The sequence below is a fragment of the Cucurbita pepo genome, chromosome LG17 (assembly GCF_002806865.2).
Source record: "Cucurbita pepo subsp. pepo cultivar mu-cu-16 chromosome LG17, ASM280686v2, whole genome shotgun sequence".
In the NCBI taxonomy this organism is placed as follows: domain Eukaryota; kingdom Viridiplantae; phylum Streptophyta; class Magnoliopsida; order Cucurbitales; family Cucurbitaceae; genus Cucurbita; species Cucurbita pepo.
Genome location: NC_036654.1, coordinates 6,181,131 through 6,201,727, shown reverse-complemented (window position 1 = coordinate 6,201,727; position 20,597 = coordinate 6,181,131). Strand labels below are relative to the sequence as shown.

The 20,597-nt window shown below is 35.1% G+C and overlaps 5 protein-coding genes across 13 annotated transcripts; 3 read left to right on the top strand and 2 right to left on the bottom strand.

The window, feature by feature from the left end:
- Nucleotides 1-230: 230 nt before the first annotated feature.
- Nucleotides 231-3,907, bottom strand: LOC111779293 (probable E3 ubiquitin-protein ligase BAH1-like 1). The gene is made up of 8 exons (XM_023659414.1): nt 3,797-3,907; nt 3,301-3,542; nt 2,863-3,107; nt 2,418-2,672; nt 2,089-2,226; nt 1,376-1,434; nt 490-611; nt 231-411 (listed from the first exon to the last, which is right to left on the bottom strand). The coding sequence occupies exons 2-7, from the start codon at nt 3,488-3,490 to the stop codon at nt 506-508; spliced, it is 993 nt and encodes a 330-aa protein (XP_023515182.1). The 5' UTR covers nt 3,491-3,542; nt 3,797-3,907; the 3' UTR covers nt 231-411; nt 490-505.
- Nucleotides 3,908-6,515: 2,608 nt separating this feature from the next.
- LOC111778143 (universal stress protein PHOS34-like) lies at nt 6,516-8,616 on the top strand. Its single transcript, XM_023657810.1, has 4 exons — nt 6,516-6,770; nt 6,876-6,970; nt 7,907-8,028; nt 8,314-8,616. Exons 1-4 carry the CDS (start codon nt 6,587-6,589, stop codon nt 8,399-8,401), a joined length of 489 nt encoding a protein of 162 aa, XP_023513578.1. The 5' UTR covers nt 6,516-6,586; the 3' UTR covers nt 8,402-8,616.
- A 1,060-nt stretch (nt 8,617-9,676) lies between these two features.
- Nucleotides 9,677-13,038, top strand: LOC111778443 (APO protein 3, mitochondrial-like). The gene is made up of 4 exons (XM_023658272.1): nt 9,677-9,852; nt 10,573-10,941; nt 11,258-11,682; nt 12,574-13,038. Exons 2-4 carry the CDS (start codon nt 10,601-10,603, stop codon nt 12,981-12,983), a joined length of 1,176 nt encoding a protein of 391 aa, XP_023514040.1. The 5' UTR covers nt 9,677-9,852; nt 10,573-10,600; the 3' UTR covers nt 12,984-13,038.
- Nucleotides 13,031-17,244, bottom strand: LOC111778444 (serine/arginine-rich-splicing factor SR34-like). 9 transcript variants are annotated; one of them, XM_023658274.1, is made up of 14 exons: nt 17,139-17,244; nt 16,859-16,951; nt 16,393-16,458; nt 16,240-16,314; nt 16,023-16,131; nt 15,892-15,938; nt 15,742-15,799; nt 15,607-15,656; nt 15,405-15,461; nt 15,119-15,288; nt 14,939-15,043; nt 13,670-13,703; nt 13,453-13,547; nt 13,031-13,290 (listed from the first exon to the last, which is right to left on the bottom strand). In XM_023658274.1, the coding sequence occupies exons 2-14, from the start codon at nt 16,943-16,945 to the stop codon at nt 13,287-13,289; spliced, it is 957 nt and encodes a 318-aa protein (XP_023514042.1). In that variant the 5' UTR covers nt 16,946-16,951; nt 17,139-17,244; the 3' UTR covers nt 13,031-13,286. The 9 variants fall into 9 exon arrangements, 7 of the variants coding, with proteins under 7 accessions (XP_023514042.1, XP_023514041.1, XP_023514043.1 ...); XM_023658273.1 differs by having other exon boundaries at nt 13,041-13,290; nt 13,441-13,547; XM_023658275.1 differs by having other exon boundaries at nt 13,052-13,290; nt 13,441-13,547; nt 14,939-15,040.
- Nucleotides 17,245-18,310: 1,066 nt separating this feature from the next.
- LOC111778968 (pectinesterase inhibitor 6) lies at nt 18,311-19,353 on the top strand. The gene has a single exon (XM_023658983.1). It carries the CDS (start codon nt 18,660-18,662, stop codon nt 19,251-19,253), a length of 594 nt encoding a protein of 197 aa, XP_023514751.1. The 5' UTR covers nt 18,311-18,659; the 3' UTR covers nt 19,254-19,353.
- Nucleotides 19,354-20,597: the final 1,244 nt, after the last annotated feature.

Sequence of the window (20,597 nt, the reverse complement as noted above, 5' to 3'; positions counted from 1 at the left end):
GGTCGGGACCTAAAGAGAAGATACTCTCTTTCGTCACTTGACCTCTTTTTGATCTCTTTTAAATGATCTAAACTTTGACTCACATATGATAAGTTTGTCTAGCTTGCATGTAATGATTTAATATCTAATTTTCGTTGTAAAATTTTCTATCAAAATTAAGTAGCAATTTTTATTATGTAACACCTTCGCTTATAAACACATTTGCATTTGAATCGATTTACTGATTTACATGTGAGAAATTTAGTGTTTTAGTCATTAATGGTTTGTTTTTTTTTTTAAATAAAAAAAGTACTTGAAGCAAAATACATTTTTGATAAACAGTCGATTCAAAGTACCCTTAATATCCACAAAAGGGGTCAACTTCCAGGAACCTCTTCAAGTGGCTTAAACTACTGTGAAATTCTATAAAGAACAATAATATGTACAGTGTTCATACAGATTGATGGGAAAAGAAAATGAAACAGTAAAAATTGAAAACATTCAACAAAGGTAAAAGGGGCACTAACTAGACTCCCATGAATGCTCGAGACATGGATTCCCAATGCTCCTTTGCTTGCTGAACTCTCTCTGCTCTTTCTGTTCGGAGACGTTTCCCCCAGTACTCAGGGCAGCTGTTCAATCATATAAACATTCCCAAGTTCAATATAGATGTAGAAGGGAAGCATAGATTCATCGAGTGTAGTAGAGGTATATAAAATGATGCAATTTTGTATCACGATATGTTAGGAATCACGACTCTCCACAATGGTATGATATTGTCCACTTTGAGCATTAGCTCTCATGGATTTGCTTTAGGCTTTTAAAAGTTTAAGAAAAGTTAGCCTCTAACTAAGCACTTTTTCAAAGTGGGAATCTGATAATCACTTATAAAAGTTTAGAAATTTATCGAGCATACTTGAATTAGAGGTTCTTAAAATATAAAAGTCTTAGTTCAATCAATAACTCAATCTTCAGATTTAGTTGAACTCAAACTCGTACAGCATAGAGGAAACCTTTCGAAGAGCATATCTCTCTCGATTTTGGTTTGGAAAACCTTTCGAAGAGAACATCTCTCTCGATTCTGATTTGTTTCAGCGTATCGATTCTGATTTGTTTCAGCATATCTCTCCCGATGCTGGTTTGTTTTAAACAAATAACCATTTTTTTCATACGTTTTCATGATCTATAAAACTATGGTTATAAATACTATACTTGTAATTTAACATAAAAGTGACACTTTACCTTTACCCGTCTCAATAAAATAATAAAAAAACATTTTAAACCAAAAAAAAAAAACTCATATTTTTTAAAAGTTAGTTTCAAGCTACCTGTACTTTCCTAAACAGTTTTTACATGTATTTTACCAGGAAGCCTGAGAAACAAGATATCTACTGACCTTCGTCTTAATAGAATACTGAGCTCTTCCAAATGAACAGCACCTTCGTAAACTTTTGCCTGTGTATCAATAGAAAGAATTAGATCAGACCTCGGGTCGTTCAACAGACCGTTCATGGGTTTATTTCGAGGTTCATGGCTTAAATCATGGGAACAAAATTAGCCCTATGTATGGTAGGGCAGCTGTTGGTACTAAACTACAACAACTAAGCCCACCGCTAGTAGATATTATCTTCTTTTGGGCTTTTCTCCCGTTTTTAAAACGCGTCTGCTAGGGAGAGGTTTCCACGACCCAAGTCCACCGCTAACAGATATTATCCTCTAAATCATGGGAACAAAATCAGCCATACGTATGGTAGGGCAGCTGTTGGTACTGAATTGCAACAACCAAGTCCACCGCTAGCAGATATTATCTTCTTTTGGGTTTTTCTCCCGTTTTTTAAACGCGTCTGCTAGGGAGAGGTTTTCACGACCCAAGTCCACCGCTAGCAGATATTGTCCTCTATGGGTTTTTCTTCCCTCATGGTATTTAAAACGCGTCTGCTGAGAAGCAAAGAGGTTTCCACACCCTTATAAAGAATGCTTCGTTCTCCTCCCCAACTAACGTGGGATCTCACAAATACCATCTTGTTTCTGTGTGTTTTTTTCCTTTTCGAGCCAAATGATAGCTGAATGAAGCTCACTGAATATCATCATAGAGGCAACCTAACTAACCTGACGGCAGAGTGGGCACTTTGCTCTTGGATTTGCAGACTTTAGTCCATCAACTATGGTTACTGAAGCTGCCGAGCAAGCACACATGTAGCAAAATATATGGCCGCAAGTGAGAGAAACAGGATCAAATACTATGTCCTGCATATATAAAGAGTGAAGAACTCCGATGAGTATCCATTCAAACTACTCAAAAACTTGAGTTCATCCCTCACCAAATCCAAAATAAACTAAAGATATCATAACAGTGATTCAATTTACATATATTTGTCTGCAGGAGTAGATGGGACATTTTCATAACAATGTAAAAAGTTGAAGACCTGAAAGCTTACCAAACATATGGAACACTCCAAGTCGATGTCGAGTTTGATTGAATCGAAGAGCTCACAAGTAAGTGATGGCTTTCCATCAGTAATTGCAAGGGAACATTCCTCGAATACAGAAGAAATCCTCTTAGATCTGTGTGGTGTCTCCTTCAGGTTAATGTGGAATGCTATAAGCTCTGATAGCCATGGAGATTGCAGGATCTCAATGTGCTTACTGTGAGCTTGTGACTTGAAAGTTTGCCCTTGTTTGGAGTAATGAATCTGTACTCAGCAACCCAAACAAGAACTAAGCACAAGAAAGGAAGCTAAATTACAAATTTAGTATGTAAACTTTCGTGGTTTACAAATTTGGACAAGAATTGATTCATTTGATATAGAGAAATGAAGAATTAGCTGGACAAAACATTGAAGTGAATCAAACAAGAAATGGTAAAGCATATTGGGCAAATACCTTATCGTATTTCTTCAAGATCTTCCTAACTGCAATGGCGTTCATCAATGCATAATTAACCAATTCCTTCCCTTCTTGAACTAAGAAAGTATGGTCACTGTCCCGTTTGCCTTTGAACCATAAAAGACGCTTTCTAAAGCCAGAAGCGAGGTGCAGCTGAAGCAATTTCTGTGCTCGCTGATTAAAGCAGCCAACTATTGCAGACATTTCCTTGAGAAGGAAGGGGAAGAAAGTACCGTCGCACACTACGCCCGCACAAATCGTCAAACAAAACAACGAACTAAAATCAAAATGCAATGTACAAACAATAAAGAGTTTGCCTCAACCAAGCAAAAGATCAAACGGCTAGGACTGTAACAGAAAGATCCCCAAAATTCACGAAATCCTTAAATAGGAAGAAGAAACGACAAAAATTAGCAGATAATCGAGTTTCCATACCTGAACAGTGATCTGGACACCTCTGAACGGCGATGGCGGAGCAAACGTCATCGCCATGGCGATGTCGAGACTGAAAATCTCTGCTACAATTCTTCAGAATCTTCTTGAGCCGCTTGAACTGAAATCCAGGTAGTTTCAGTTTCTTCTCCTGACCTCGCAAATACTCCTCATACTTTTTGCAGAACTTCATCTTCTTCCTCGAGAATCCACACGCGTCGTTCTAATTTCCCTCAACAAATCCACTAAAATCGCCGAGAAGATAAAAAAAAAAAACAGTTAATCCTCTTATTCTATCCGAAATGGATGCAAATCGATCGGAATCCAATACACAGAAAGAACGAATCAGACACTTTCACAAGAAGGAAGTGAAAAAAAAATATCTCAAACCGTCTGAGAGAGACGGTAACCAAACTGAAAAGGAAATTCTCCGCCGAATGAACACTGGATAACAAAAAGGTAAAGGTGTTTGGAAGCTGAGAAAATTCAGATTTCTTACATGAAATAAATTTTCTCGGCAAAATCTTTTTCGTTTCTGAACATCATCATTGATAGAGATTCCGTTTGTTTTCTTGAGGATATATGAACATTGAAGGCTATTACTTTATAGTACAACATAATATGAAATTAAAATATATTTTAGAAAAAGAAAAAAAAAAATCTTTTTTTATGAGATATTTTAAAATATATTTTTTTTAAAAAATTTGGTAATAAATTTATTGACAAATAAAAAAATCATACCAGTTTTGGAAGTATCAACTTTTTAGAATTTCGGGTTATATATATATTTTTTTTATTTTTTATTTTTGATATAAAGCAATAATAATATTTATTAATATTAAAATTTTATTAGAACTTTCTCAAAATAATTAGATTAATAAAAAAATAAAAATTAGTTCAAAATATCTCTAAAAATTAATATTTTTTTAAAGAACCATCCTATTGGATAATCAATTTGATTTTAGTAAATAAGTTTATTACTTTGTATATTCTATCTAATTATTAAAATAAATTTTATAAAATAAAAAATTTAAATAATGGAAATTAAATTCAATGATAGATTAAGAACACTTATTCGGGACGTTAATATTTTAATTAAGATATAATTAGTAAGTTACTTAATTTATTTAGATACCAAAAATATAAATTAAACATTTTATTTAGAAAAAAATTATTAATATTTTAATTGTTGCATTAAATTATTAATATTTGATTTTTATAGGTTAAATAATGTTAGAATTAGTCTCGAATGGAATATATTTAATAAAATCTTATAAATAATTTTATAAAATCTTGGAGGAATTTATTAAATTATATATGGAATTATATTATTAAATTCTGCTTCTTTTTTTATTATTATTATACTATAATAAATTTATTATTTAACTTTTATTTTTGGCAACTCTGGAGTCATGTATATATATATATATACAATGGGCGCGCGCACACAGATTATATATATTATTATTTTCATTTTATTTATTTATTTATTTTCAAAAAAATATTCGTTTCCGTTTAACACGAAAAAGCATGTCTGGAAACTTCTGTAACTGGCATGAGACTTCCGTATAAGACAAGCAATACCGCCGACAAAGCGATAAACTATGGAAATTTGCGAAAAAAAAAAAAATTAATTAATTAATTAATTAAATTAATTTAAATTAATTTAAAAAAAATAACAAATAAATATTTTACAACATAATAGAATAATAAAAAGGGTGGTAAAAAAGTTTTTTTTTTTTTTTTAATTTGAGCTAATTATTCAAAATAATATTTAAAAATAGAATGGTCATTGGGAAGGATAAAACATTGAAATTCTAATAAAATTGTTCTTTTTATTTGCTTTTATGGAATCTTTTAATTCGTATAATTATTTAAATTTATGAAGCTCAAATTTCTATATAATATATCATTTATTTATTGTTTATGATCACAAATTCAGCTCAATATATTTATTTTTTAAAAATATATTAATATTACTTTTAAAATTTATTGTTATTTTTGAAATATATTAATAATACTTAATTTTAAAAAAAAATAAAAATAAATTTTTTAATACAAAGTATAAGGATAATTAAAAGTATTACATTTTTAATTTAAGATAGTAATTATTTAAAATTTTGAAATTTTATGAATATTTATGATAATTACTGCTAATATCTAAACATAATTTATATAACTGAAATCCATTAATTTTATTTTATTATTGTTTATTTGTTTATTATTATTATTTTGACAATATAAAAAGAGAGTATAAATGCTATTAGTTTTTTATTAGGATCATATTTATCAAAGTGGGCCATAAGAATTTGACTATCAATTTAATCATTAAATTTATTATATCCCTTAAGATATTATAGAATTAATAAACTATAGTTATATTTAAATATGTGAAGGCTAACCTATGATTCTTGCAATAGAGATGTGACCTATGTTTGGTGTTTAATTTATCGTCTGACAAATACTTAGTCTATTCATCGTCATGTCTAACCCATTATTAAATTATTTTTATCCTATATTTAAAAAGTCATTAAATTATTGGTTGTTTTTTAAAATTTGATAGATCTAGTAACGACAGTCTTTCAAAGCTTTACGTATATTTTCACTTTTTCTCAATTATCAAACGTTTCAATAGTTCCACATTTTTTATTCGGTTTCGAGTTTCAAAATTGATTTTTATACCTTTAAAAAACGCTCATAAATTTTCAAAAGTATGTTTAAAAAATTTAGGAATAATCTATGAGTTACTGGTAGACAGTTTTGATCGTATATTAGTAGTAAAATTGTAAATAGTGAGTATTTTTAAGTTTAAATGTATTTTTTTTAGATAAAATACAAAATTTAGAAATATTTTTATTAAATTAACAATAGAGGAACGTAGAGAAAGTCTTTTAACTACAGGGGAAGGTCTATGCATCACCAGTTGTACCTATTTTAAAGTTAAAAGTATTTTTAAAACAAAATTCTAATAATTAATGTCCAAAATTAAGGGTAAAATATTTTTTAAAAAGTTTAAAAGTTGTATTAAAATTTGAAAAAAAAAATTAAAAGGGTATCCTATAATAATTAGATGAAATAGTTAAAAATATAGTGAATCCACGTGTCACTCTTTCTCCGACTAAATTAGCAACGTGTGGCAATCATTCCCCACTGGCAGCTTAGCTGGCAATATTTCTTGACACGTGACGTTAAATAGTCCGGCTATAAATACGTGCCGTCCTTTACTCTTCTTTTTCATTAAAATCATCCGTCTCTAACGCGAAGTGGTGATTGCCGAAGCTTTATTCCAATGGCGACTGAAGGGATGGAAGTCATGGTGGTCGGAATCGACGACAGTGCGCACAGTCTTTACGCTCTGGAGTGGACCTTAGATCATATCATCGTTCCATTCACTAAAGCTAACTCTCCGTTCAAGCTCTTTGTTGTTCATGCCAAACCTTCCCCTGCCTCCGCCGTCAGTCTCGCCGGACCTGGTAACTGATTCACTTCTTTTCTTGCTTTCTTGTTGATGGATGATTAATCCGTTGAGGATCCGTAAATAAATAGGAGGTTTAACTTTAATCGACTGTTGATTGAAGGAGCGGCTGAGATTTTCCCTCGTGTGGATTCGGATTTGAAGAGGATTGCTTCTCGAGTTATCGAAAAGGCGAAGGAGGTTTGCGTCGCCAGATCGGTAATCCTCTTGATTCTTTCTAACTATAACCTGAATTACTTGTGGAGGATTTTCCTTAAACGAAATGATTTAGGATCTGTTTCTTTCAGAAAGAAAGTGAGTAGACTGAAATGAAAATCGTTCGAAAAGAAAATTTGTGCACTGACAATAAACCTCAAAAACTTTTGTTTAAGAGAAGTGTTTTTGAATTGAAATAGGAAAGGAAGTAGCAAGATTGTCGTCATATTGATTATTCATCCTATTATTGCAGGACTACAGGAAAATGGTAGAGAGAAAAGGAATTAATAAAATAGAAGTAAAAAGTAGTAATACCTACTAAAATTGATTAAGAATGAGATTCGTTATCCATGATTAAACATGTCTTGGTCTAGAAACATCCAGGACAACTATACAACTATAATTAGTATTTCACTGTTTATATGATTCAAAAATGAGATTCCTTATCCATGATTAAACATGTCTTGCTCTAGAAACATCCAGGACAACTATCCAACTATAATTAGTATTTCATTGTTTATATGATTCAAGAATGAGATTCTTTATCCATGATTAAACATGTCTTGCTCTAGAAACATCCAGGACAACTATACAACTGTACTTAGTATTTCATTGACTATATGATTCATTTATTTTATTTCTAAGGCCCATTGTTTGTAGCTAGTTTCGCTTTTTAATTTACGTGTCCCTAGCTGACTTCCAGTTTCCAGACCTCCATGGTTTGATGGTACAGAAGAACTGAACCACACTTCTGTAGGAATACCTTTAACTAGGAAGTGGAAAATCTTTTCCATAGAATTTTGGTGTACGATACAAAATGTTGAAGATGGATTGGATGTTTTTTCGTGTCAAAAGCAGCTTTGGTGGAAAGCATCCTTTTGAGAACTTTATGCGTTCTATTATTGATGATTATTGTTCATGTGTGATAATGATATTCAGGTGCATGATGCTGTACTGGAGGTGATAGAAGGAGATGCCAGGAATGTTCTTTGTGAGGCTGTAGAAAGGCATCGTGCTAGCATGGTGGTCGTTGGAAGCCGTGGCTATGGAGCTATAAAGAGGTACTTCTCTTATTACCACCAAATTTCCATCTGTTGGATCAAAAATGTGAATATAATTATCTAAGAGCTAGGAAAAGCATGGCAGAACTCGATTGATTGATGATCTAATCAAGATATTAGAAACTGGGAAGAATTCAGGTCTTCTTTGTTTGTTTTTCAAAAATTGACATAGGATTAAGAAACATTCTTACAAGGGAGTTTCCATTGATATGGTCAAATGCTTGGTTGTTGTTGAGTTGAGAACAATGAAGCCCTTTATTAAACTGGATCTGATTGCGATGGCAGGGCTTTTTTAGGCAGCGTTAGTGATTACTGTGCTCACCATGCTCACTGCACCGTGATGATTGTAAAGATGCCTAAAACCAAGCACTAAATCTCATGGCCTTTTAGTTCTTTCCCCGAGTGGTAGTGTGGAGATCCCAGATGGTGTTAGTTTGAATTCATATCATCATCATCGAGTAAATGGTATTGTACTGATACTAACTGTGATATTTGAAGCTCTGTAATAATAAAAGCTTCCTTATTGGTATAATTCGACTCTGTTTACACGTGTCATTACAGCTTTAAGGTGTCATCTGTTGTGTGATCAATTTCCACGTGTACTGAATTCTCTTTGTTTCTTTTTTTATTTTTGGTAGCAGAAAATATAAGGGAAAAAAAAAGATTATTAGGGTTTTAATTGATAAAATGTTTAGATTATAATTTGATTTTTGTTTTTATATGATTTAATTCTCAATCATTGATGAAGTGTCGTTTTAGTGTGTTTATTTTGTAGTAGTTATTATGATGATGAGATCAAAGTTTGAATTTGTTTGTATATTTAAGTTTCTAAAGTTTTTTAATACTTTACGTTTCAACATTATTGAAGGCAATAGTATGTAGTAACCTTTTATCAAAGGTGAAGGTTCCGATTCTATTTGCAACGTATTATAATAAATAAAATAGGTAATTTTTTTTTTCTAGACCCCAATAAATTTTATATTAAACATGCATGCAAATAATATCTTGCGTAATATTATTTATCATTTTGTACATTTACTCAGGTAAATAGCCAAAATAAAATGGAAAGAAAAATGGTATGAATTTATAAAAAAGATTGAGGAAAAAAGGGAAATATTAGTCGGTAGTGTTGGATGGGAAATATTAGTCGGTAGTGTTGGATGATGAAAGTCTGGTAGTGTTGGATGATGAAAGTCTTGTGGATATTATCATACTATTGTGGAGAGTCGTGTTCATCTAACATGGTATCAGAGTCATGCCCTAAACTTAGTCGTTTCAATAGATTGGTAAATCTTCAAAATATCGAACAAAGGTCTCCAAAAGAAAAGGATTCGAGCCTCCTCAAAGTCAATGGTGTATCTCAAGCTTAGGCTCAAAGGGGACAATATCATACCATTATGGAGAATCCTCTTCCTGGCTCAAAGTGGATTCTCCATATGGCTCAAAGTGGACAATATCATACCATTATGGAGAATCCTGTTCAGGTAAGAGGCAGAATACGAAAAAACCACAATTAAAAAAAAAAAATTAATAGTTGAAATATAGATATGTAATTAATTATTTGCTACTCCATTATGGAAAATATCGTCTACAATAACATAACAGAAAAAAAAAAGTTACTTTTAAAATATCATTTTAGGCATTTCTTCCGAACCCTAAATTAAGAGAGGTAGTCCTTATTTCAGGAGCACGACCACGAGCGAATTATCCAGACGACCTCCGATGAAAGCCGCCCCTCAGCCGTCTGCCGTCCTCCGCTTCCTCTCTTCGCCGTCAGATATCGGCTTCAGTTACCTCCATCTGAAGGTTTCGATCGTCGCAGGAGTAAGGCCTCTCTCTCTCTCTCTCTCTCTGCTTTCATCTTTGGTTACTGTCAAATTTACTCAACCGGATCAATGTTCTGAACAATTACTAATTTGCTATGTTTCATGCTTTATGGACAAATCAAATGCTAATTGTAATCTTGTAGTACAAACAGTAGCTGAGAACAATGCTAATTCTAATTCGCCTCGCTTTTTCCTGCTTTGGTTGGGACTAATGCTATATCACAGTTAGAAATTACAGAACATTAGCTGCGTCGTGTTAGCGTTTTTCAGTTGTTTTGAAACCTTGGAAGCTAGTTTTGAATTGTTCACACACAGCTGTGTACACTGTTGGATGAACAAAGTCCCACATCGGCTAATTTAGAGAATGATCATAGGTTTATAATCAAAAAATACTCTCTCCATTGGTGTGAGGCCTTTTGGGGAAGCCTAAAGCAAAGCCATGAGAGCTTATGCTCAAAGTGGACAATATCATACCATTGTGGAGAGTCGTGTTGATCTAACATACACATGGTTTTGTACTTCTGTATTTGAAGAACTAGGATTTTCTTTTTATTCCTATAATCTGGTTAGATACCTCTAATGTCTTGACTTGAGTGCATTTTCTTTTCTCAACTTATGTAATTAGTACTTGTCTGAATTGTACTAGCCTGCAAGATTGATGAGCATGAAAACTTCTCTGTTTTAAATGTTTTTAATTGATCTTTGTTGGTTTGTGTAGTTCATGTAGTTCAATACGTACACTTCCAATGTTTCGTAGAAGAATACAGAAATTTGCTGCAAACTTGACGAATTCAAGCAAGCATCCATTTCTATGGTATTCAACAAGGTCTAGTTCTGCAGTGTTATTTCAGAAGCTAAAGAAGTCAGAGAGGAAGCCACTGGTAACGAGTATAAACGAGCTGAAGCGTGCAGCAAGATTGAGATTGAAAGCGAAGCAGAATGTAGAGGAAAACTCTTTGCAGCCCCCGGCCAATGGCTTGCTGGTCAAGGGCTTGGTTCCAATTGCTCATGAAGTTTATGCTGCAAGATCTGAACTATTTTCATGCATTTCCACGGTGATTAAGAGAAGCATTGTGCATTCTTGTAGGTAAGATACAAATGGTGAGATTCAGCAAACCCAGGTGTAAACCTCTCCTTAGTAGACACATTTTAAAAATCTGATCTAAAGGGAAAGCCCAAGAGGACAATATCTACTAACAGTGGGCTTGGACCGTTACAAATGGTATCAGAGCCAGACATCGGGCGATGTGCCAGCGAGGAGGTTGAGCCCCGTAAGGGGTGGACACGAGGGCGTGTTCACATAAGAGTCATGAATTGATTGTTATTTATCCCCTAAAAACTATATTTCAGCTGCACGACAAGGATCTTAATTTCTTATTGATCTTGTTTTCTCATTTGTGCAGAGTCTGTGGAGAGGTTCATATTGGTGATCCGCCACATAAGATTAGAACATGTAATGTTGCTGGGAGCGCACCAAACAAAGAGCACACTTGGGAAATTGGAGGCATTCAGCATGTCTTTCCTACTGTGGAATCTTTCCATTTATATGACCGTATTGGCAGAGCTGTTTCACATAATGAGCAGCTCCAGGTGGATCGAATTCCAGCAGTAGTAGAATTGTGCATTCAAGCTGGTGTTGATATCCCCGAGTACCCTACAAGGCGAAGGACGTTTCCGATTTACAATGTTGCTGGAAGGACTGTCGACTTTGAGAAGAGGTTTCCCAAGAAATTCACCCTTGAAAAAGGCATTAATTCGTATGGATTTTGGAATGACAAGAAAAGAGTGTGTGCGGACACGTTATCGATAAATTCCGATGATTTAAAAGGTCAGTATTGTTTGCACTTCTAGTTTCCACTATTCTCTATTGAATTTTACCTGTCCACCTATATGATATTATTACCTGTCACTATTAGAAAAAAAAATGGGGATTTCATTTTGATAGGAATGCGATTAGGATAGAAGTAGGGTATTAAGTGGATATTAGTAATAAGATAGGAAAGTTGTTTAGAGGTCGAGAATTGCTTAGGAGCTTTAAGCTCGAGTGAACATACTCAAGAAGGGGAGGTTCGAATATGTAATAGCTCAAGCCCATTGCAAGCATATATTATCTTCTTTGGGCTTTCCCTCTTAGGATTCCCCTCAAGGGTTTCAAAACGCGTCTGCTAGGGATAGGTTTCCACACCCTTAAAAAGAATGTTTTGTTCCCCTCTCCAACTGATGTGAGATCTCATAATCCACCTCCCTTTGGAGCCAAGCGTCCTCGTTGGCACACCGCCCAGTGTCACCCCCCTTAGGAGCTCAGCGTTCTTGTTGGCACATCACCCAGTGTCCACCTTTTGGAGCTCTGCATCCTTGCTGGTACATTATCCGATGTCTGGCTTTGATACCATTTGTATCAGCCCAAACTCACTGCTAGCAGATATTGTCGTCTTAGGGCTTTCCCTTCAAGGTTTTTAAAACATGTTTGCTAGTGAGAGGTTACCACACTGTTTCGTTCAATTCTTGTCGTCTTAGGGCTTTCCCTTCAAGGTTTTTAAAACATGTTTGCTAGTGAGAGGTTACCACACTGTTTCGTTCAATTCTCCAGCCGATTTAGCATCTCACATAATATCAAACTTGTATATTTCAAAGGTCCTACTAGTTCTATTGAAGTTCTACACATCGCTGATTTTTTTCCTTTGCACTGAACTTTAATTTGGTATCCATGTCATTTCAGAGACGGCCATCAAAGGCATGGAATTATGGGATAAAATGATATCAGGAACAGAAAAGCTCATGAAAACGTATGGTGTACAAACATGCGGCTATTGTTCAGAGGTGCAAGTTGGACCCAAAGGCCACCGGGTTAGGAACTGTCAAGCTTACAAGCACCAGATGAGGGACGGGCAACATGCGTGGCAGGAAGCAACAGTAGATGATTTGATGCCTCCGGTGTACGTGTGGCATGTTCAAGATGTGCATAGCAATGAGCCTCTATTGAATAATCTGAAGAGGTACTATGGCGTGTTGCCTGCAGTGGTGGAGTTATTTGCTCAAGCTGGAGCTAATGTGGGCGAGAGATACACAAGCTTCATGAAGAAAGATGTAGTAGTGCCCGAGTTGGATGAAATCAATTTGGTTGTTTAATGGTATTTTAACATTTTTTTTTTGTCAACACCGAAATTCAATTTCAATTTAAAAAGTTACCCCAATAATATCTCGACAACCAAAATACAATCCAAATAGTAACAAATTTTTAGATACTATCCTGAAACTAAGAATATAAATTTTGGGAACATTTCAATCACCAAACAAAACATAGTTACTACTACCATAAAGTCTATTCTGATAGGTTCACCGACTAATATTCGGATACGAACTCCCTCCAGCCTATCACATGAGAGTCCAAACAAGACATGGTTTCTATCATACTGGATTTCAGCTCCATCTTCATCTGTTTCAAACAGTCAGAACAAGGATTTGAATCACAAAATGTTTCAAGGATATACAGTTATACAATATGTGTGCACAATCCATGGCGTTCGGAGTGTCACAGTAAAAGTTGTTCTTTGTTCTTGACTGCAGAAATTGAAAATAAAATTACCAAAAGCTCTACCGGGACGGGCTCTTGCTCTTGCTCTTGCTCCTGCTTCTGCTAGGGCTTTTGCTAGCATCACGCCGGTTGGGACTTTTACTAGTACGTTTCTCACGCTGCCATATAAGCCATGATCATATGCGGACACAAGTTTACCATAAACTTGTGTATGGCCAGAGCAAAAATACACAATATATAACACAATATAAAACAATAGATTGTAACAGGTATCACTTACATTGGGCAATGGAGATCTGGATCTTGATCGGGATCTGCAAAATGTCCAGAAATAACTAAAATTTAAAATCCACGCCTCGTTTACCAAATGTGATCCAAGAGCCTGACGCCTCATCCACATTATATACGTGAGATAGAAAAATAGTATTTTAGCAGTTCAACTATGAAGATTATACGCCAATTCAAAATCTTTAGACTCCAAATTGAAGACCTAATATTAGAAAACTTTAATCTATAGGAACCTATATATTATAGACATCAGTGGACGGGAGAGGAGCATTCTTCCCTACTGTGCCACAAAAAGTCCACAATGAATCCAGATAGTGCGTCCTAGAGCTTTGCAAATCTTGCAGCAGAAAATGTAAATGAAAGTGATGATGAGTTCCAAGTCCAAATAGCACTTAGTCCAAGATATCCAGCTCTATTATTGCAATCCATGATCTCCTTTGATCCAAATCTAGCACCCATGGACATTGCATTGCTAAAAGCATTAGAACAGGGGGTACCAGATGGTTTTCAAAGCTGCCCATCTAAAAAACAGCATACCTTCTCAACCAAAAGCATTGAAGGCAAATGAATCAAATCCCATCAGGATACTAATATCCAATCCCCAGTATGCCGCATATTTCCATATCTAAAAAAACAAACAAGTAATTTTCACACACAAAAAAGGACAATGAATGAAAGAAATCTATTCATTTCTTGGCTACCCCAGTTGTTGAACAAAATAATTCCAAGTAATTAAAATGAACGCAGAATCTGATGTAAAATAGTAATAACTAAATTGAGTCAATAAGGAAAGGTTTACCCAACATTCCAATAGAGGGGGTCCCACACATTGCCCAGACTATTTTGAAGTCTGTTAAGTATTCATCTCCACCATTCTCAGAATGATCCAAGACTATGGAAGAAAAGGGTGGTTTTCTCATCCAAGCGAATTGTGCAAACCACAATACCACATGCAAACATATAGCATCCGGTAAGGTAATTTCAAATCCGTTGCTAAATTTTCAAACACTTGCTGACCCGTTCTTGAGCAATACAAAAGAATTAGTTCACTTTCAATACTTTTATGTTGTTTATTTCACCCAGTCTAACATTCTGCCTAAGGACCCTGCCCGTGTGACAACTCAAATCATATAAATATAGACAAACAATGAACAGACTGCAGTTAGATCTTATTTAAAAAGAAAATGAAATAGAATTGAATAAAATAAAATTAAGAATGACAATAATGAAAGCTAGTAGTTTACAAAATGAGAATACATACCCAGAAAGAGATGGTGACTTTGACCGAGAGCGAGCAGGGGAAACAGACCTTGATCGAGATTTAACAGGTGACCGCTGGGAAGATTTAGCTTTTGGGGACTTGCTGCTCAAAAGTTAATAAAACATTAAATAGAAGGCAGCAATGAGCTAAAACTAATTTACTGATAACAAACCAACCAACCTCCTACTGCGGCTCTTGCTCCTACTACGGCTCTTGCTCCTACTGTGGCTCTTGCTCCTACTTCGGCCTCTACTGCGACTGCGACTGCGACTACAAGTCCTCTCTCTAGAATATGACCGCCCACGGCTAGGACTCCTGGAGCGATCCTTCTTTGAATCATATTCTCTCACCTTCCAAAAAAAAAAAAAAAAAAAAAAAAAAAAAAAAAAAAAAAAAAAAAAANCAGGTAAGAAAGAATATGACAAATCATGAAAAATTAATTAATAGGAGAGGGTATAATTCATACACGAACATATGCCCGAGAAAATGCATTGCGAAACTCAGAGTCATCAAGTTTTTTAATCTGCAGTGACAAGGAAACAGATATTATAGCACATAACCAAACCAAAGATTGGGCTCTTAAAGTCATTAGAAGCAATCCAAGATGGCAAATGAACATTAAGGTTCAATATTTCGAACATATTAGTACAAAGATAAAAACTACTTACTGCATACTTCATGTCATCAAGGTTGGTGTAATCCACAATCCCTGTGGTTCCTGCAACACATTGAAAGAAATAGTTATTTGGTTCTCAAAAACACATTATAGTGAGTTTGAAGCAACTTCATCCGAGGTATCTTACCACTACCATCACGGAACACTTGGGAGAAACAAACATCCCCAGCTCGCCGCATGTGATCCTTCAACATTAAATAATATGATATTCAGTGTCAATCAGAAAAAATAGAACGCCTAGGCAGATACACTTCATGTCAAATAGAATGATGCTTACCTTTAAGTCTTGCCATGAAGCAGAAGAGGGTAATCCTGTGACTAATACTGCATAAACAAAATATATATATTACAAGATCCAATGTTTACAATGTCAAAATATTGTGTGGTGCCTAAGAAATGAGTATATACCACGATAATCAGAGCGCCGAGATACTCCACGGCCACCTCGGCTGCCTCCATAACTACTATGACGATCACTGGAAGATGAATGACCACGACCACCATGAGCAAGCTCCACCTAGAAACAGAAAGAAAGAAACAACGCATAAATTACAACTGTAAAGCAATAAAGTACAAAAATGACCAATTCTCATAACAATTGAAATAGACTTGGTTAGTGACTCACACGCAACCTATGACCATCAAAATCATAGCCATCACGACCACGAATGGCATCTTGAGCATCTTCCGCATCTTCAAACTACAACCATTAAATCCATATTGAGTAACAAGTATTTCATAGGAAGAGAAAATATCATATCATATGCAATAATCTCACCTCAACAAATGCATAACCTGGAGGCCTTGGTGGAACCTTGAGATCAATGTGAGCTATGCGGCCATACTACCATAAAAATGTCGAATGAGAACAGATTTAGATTAAATATGTTCAACAAATAAAACTCAACACTTTTATAACGTTCTCCCAGATCATCTTGAACCTTTCAAAAAAGAAAAGCCACAGAACATGCGTCGATAGTTCAAAAACGGGACTTTCATCTACATTTGCAAGATCCTCATACTCCTCTCCTTCTGATTATCAAAAGCAAAAGGTTTAACATTCTACGCTCGCACTCCTTGTGACTAAAGCTTTATAATATCCAGTCCATTGAAGGAAGAGAATCCGACAAACATACCATGCAGCACCAACGTGACAGATTCGTGCACGAAAAAACTGTTGGTCCCCTAAGAAACTAAACGTAGGTGCCAAATCATCATGCACATACAAAATTAAGAAGAATTACCTTATAAAATAAATCTTCCACTTCCTTTTCACGAATATCACCCGGGAGATTGCCGACATACACTGTTCTGCTGGCACGGCCACTCATTTTTCCCTAAAAAGAAGAAACGATTAACCTTAACGATTATACTTCACAGAAAACGAAGAAAAATAAATCAGAAACTAAAAAGTCTAAGCCTCGAATAAGATTAAACTTGCCTTAACAAACAAATAAGATCAAATTCGAAGAGCACTCTGTATTGAAATTAAAAACGAAGATTCAGCGTTTGATTGAAGGTTACCTCGAATTCGATCTGTGGACGACGAAGCGCAGGGTCGAGAGCACTGTAAAATGTTAGGGTTTTGAAATCAAAAGTTGGAGCCACGAGTAAATATATGGTACGGTTATAATAATCTGTATCGCGTTGCACAGTAATGTCCTGGATATGTTAACTACCAGTTACATAATGCGTAGCAATATTTAATTTAAAATTCATTTCCCCCCTTGAATTTTGTAATTAATTCAATTTTACACCTCTAAATTTTTTATTATTACATTTTAGTCCTTATAACTCATAAATATTATACTTTGGTCCCTTCTTAAAGAAATATTACACAATGAGACTCTTAATTTTATAATTTAACCAATTATCTCGTATTTTCATAAGTTTTGCGGTTATGCCCTTGAAATTTTAATTTAATCGATTGGTTCACATTTTTATTTAATAAATTAGTCTCGTGTTCTATATTTATCCATCGGTCTAAGTTAAAATTCAATAATATAATTGTGACACTTAACAAATTTAAAAAGCTTGATTTAATCAAATTAAAAAAAAATTTTAAGGTTGTGATTATAATAACAATTCAAGTCCATCGCTAGCAGATATGGTTTACTTTTGCCCGTTATGTATCACCGTTAACCTCACGATTTTAAAACGCATCTACTAGTGAGCGGTTTCCACACCCTTACAAGAAATGTCATATTCCCCTCTCCAACCAACGTAGAATCTCACAATCTACTCCCTTGGAGGACCATCGTTTTCGCTGACACACCGCTTGATAACCTGCCACTAATACCATTTATAAGAGCTCAAACCCACCGCTATATTGTCCATTTTAGCCCGTTACGTGTCACCGTCAACCTCACGGTTTTAAAACACGTCTTTTAAGGAGAGGTTTCCACACTAGTACAAAAAACGTTTCGTTCCCCTCTCCAACTAACATGGGACCTCACATTGGAGAGCTAGAACCAAATGTATTCCATGGTTAAGCTCTAGAGTTTCCATCAATGAGACATGTTATACTGCTACCACCTCCCTATAGCTAATGAAGGTAAGAAACATACATAATATGATGGGGATTTTTTTCTTCCATAGCCAAGTAGAAATCAATACTACTGTGTTACAGAGATCTCATGATGAACAAGTCAAAGATGGATTGTAAATTATGGCAAAAGAGATACCAAATTTTCCTAGATTTCCTTTGTTCATAAGTTCACGAGAACTCAACTACCATTCACATGTTTTTCACCTTCCTAACTTATTTCAGCTCACCACAACCTCTTCAATGCATTCACCATCCCCACGCCTAATGCATAGCAAACACCCACAAAAAGCTGTTTCAAATGAACTTTCCAAGCCACCCTCAATACCCTTTTTCTCACTATATAAACTCATTAATCTCCACATTAACTTCAATCAAATTCACAAATCAAATTCACAAATCAAAACAGTATTCTGAGTTCATATGAATTAAATCTGCCATTTCCACGTACCTTTTTTGCTCTTTCCAGCCCTCCACTTCTCTCAGACATTTCGTCGAACATGTTGCGTGCACCCACTTCAAGAACCTCAATCGTCACCCTTTTAGCCTTCATTTCAATTCTTCCATGGCTGACACACTCAGCCCAAACGAGCTACGTCCAAGAAGCGTGCAGCGTAACACTACACCCAGATCTCTGCATCCGTTCGCTGTCGCCATTTTCAAGCACCGCCAAGCGAAGCCCTACAAAGTGGGCAAGGGCGAGCGTGTCGGTGACGATAACTGAGGCCAAAGCCGTGGCGAGATTCTTGGTGAGGCTGAAGAACAACAGACGTATGAAGGGAAGAAACAGGGCTGCAGTTTCGGACTGTGTGGAGGTCTTTGAAGACGCCATTGATGAGCTTCACAGGTCACTTGGGGTTCTTAGAAGACTGAGTAGGAGCAAGTTCGACGCACAAATGGGGGATCTGACGACGTGGGTTAGCGCTGCTCTGACAGATGAAGACACTTGCGTGGATGGATTCGAAGGGGAAAGGGGAAGATTAGTGAATTTGATACGGAATCGTGTGGTGAAGGCTACTTATATTACCAGTAATGCGCTCGCTTTGGTTAACAAATTGGCTGCCTCAGGTTTTGAAACTGCCCCCAATCTATGAACAACGCCATGGAAATGGAGATCATATATAGTATATATATCTTTTGCCACTTCAGAATTTGGTATTTTTCAACTTTTAAATTGTATTCCACTTTGTGTTTTTATTTTTTAATTTTAAGCTCAAATTATAAATTTTGTCTCTAATTTTATTTGATTTACTCGTTTGGGTTATAGTTAATTGGTCAAATGAACTTAGATTAATAAACTTAGATTAGTGAGCTTAGATTAGTGAGCGATTAATTAATTCATACATATCTTCTATATTATATAGTAAAATTTTAATGTTTTTCAATGTATTTTCTATAATTAAGATACAATAGTTTTTTTAACATAAAAGAGTTAAAAATTTCAAAAATAAAATATTAAATAAACTTTTATAGTGGGAAAATGAAAAGTCAACCAATTTTTTAAGAAAATAGTTAAAATATATTTATAAAAAATTACCAAATTAATATTGAGCTGATCCAATAAGTTGCATTCCTTTTAACAATAGAATCGTTTGAGAAATTTGGTCAAATATCAATAATAATAAAAAAAAAAAAAATTAGTTACTCATAAATAGAAATAGCATGTGAGATCTTACCACGAAAGAGGGAAATATATCATATAAAGTTTTGATTGTAGGCCGACCAGGTTTAACCTTTTCGACGTTGTTCTTTCGGGTAGGTTAAGACCTCTTCTCTTAGTATGAGATGCTGTCATGTGAAAAGTATGATTCCGCTAGAGGAAAGAGCAATTCTTTGAATACCTAGTAGTTTTTATATTCTTGTATGAATACTCTAAATTAGGCGATTAAGGTTAAAGCACATGCTTAAAGAGGGGAGCAAAAAGACGGATGTACCGAAAGAGGGGAACAAAAGACAAATGTACCAGTTAGATTTTGAACAAAAGACAAATGTACCAGTTAGTTAGATTTTGATTGATCTGGTGCAAACCTCTACTTGCTGTGCTTTAAAATTTGAGAAAATGAGAAAAAGGTCAAGAGAAGAAAGCTTGAAAAGGAAAACTAAGAGGATGAAAAAACCGGGGAACAAAAAGTCCGAAGAACCCGAAAAGGGAATTAAAATCTTGTTGAATAGCTCAAGGAGGGTGAAAAAACGAGCACGACTCTCCCCAATGATACGATATTTGTCTACTTTAAGCATAAGCTCGACTTTGCTTTAGCCTTCTAAAAAGGCCTAGGCTAACAAATGACTTTGCTTTAGACTTCCTAAAAAGGCTATCCTAAAAAGGCCTAGCCTAACAAAACCTCGGTGGAGGGTATTTCTTGATTATATCAGATGAGGGTATTACAAAACCTCGGTGGAGGGATGAGGGTATTACAAAACCTCGGTGGAGGGATGAG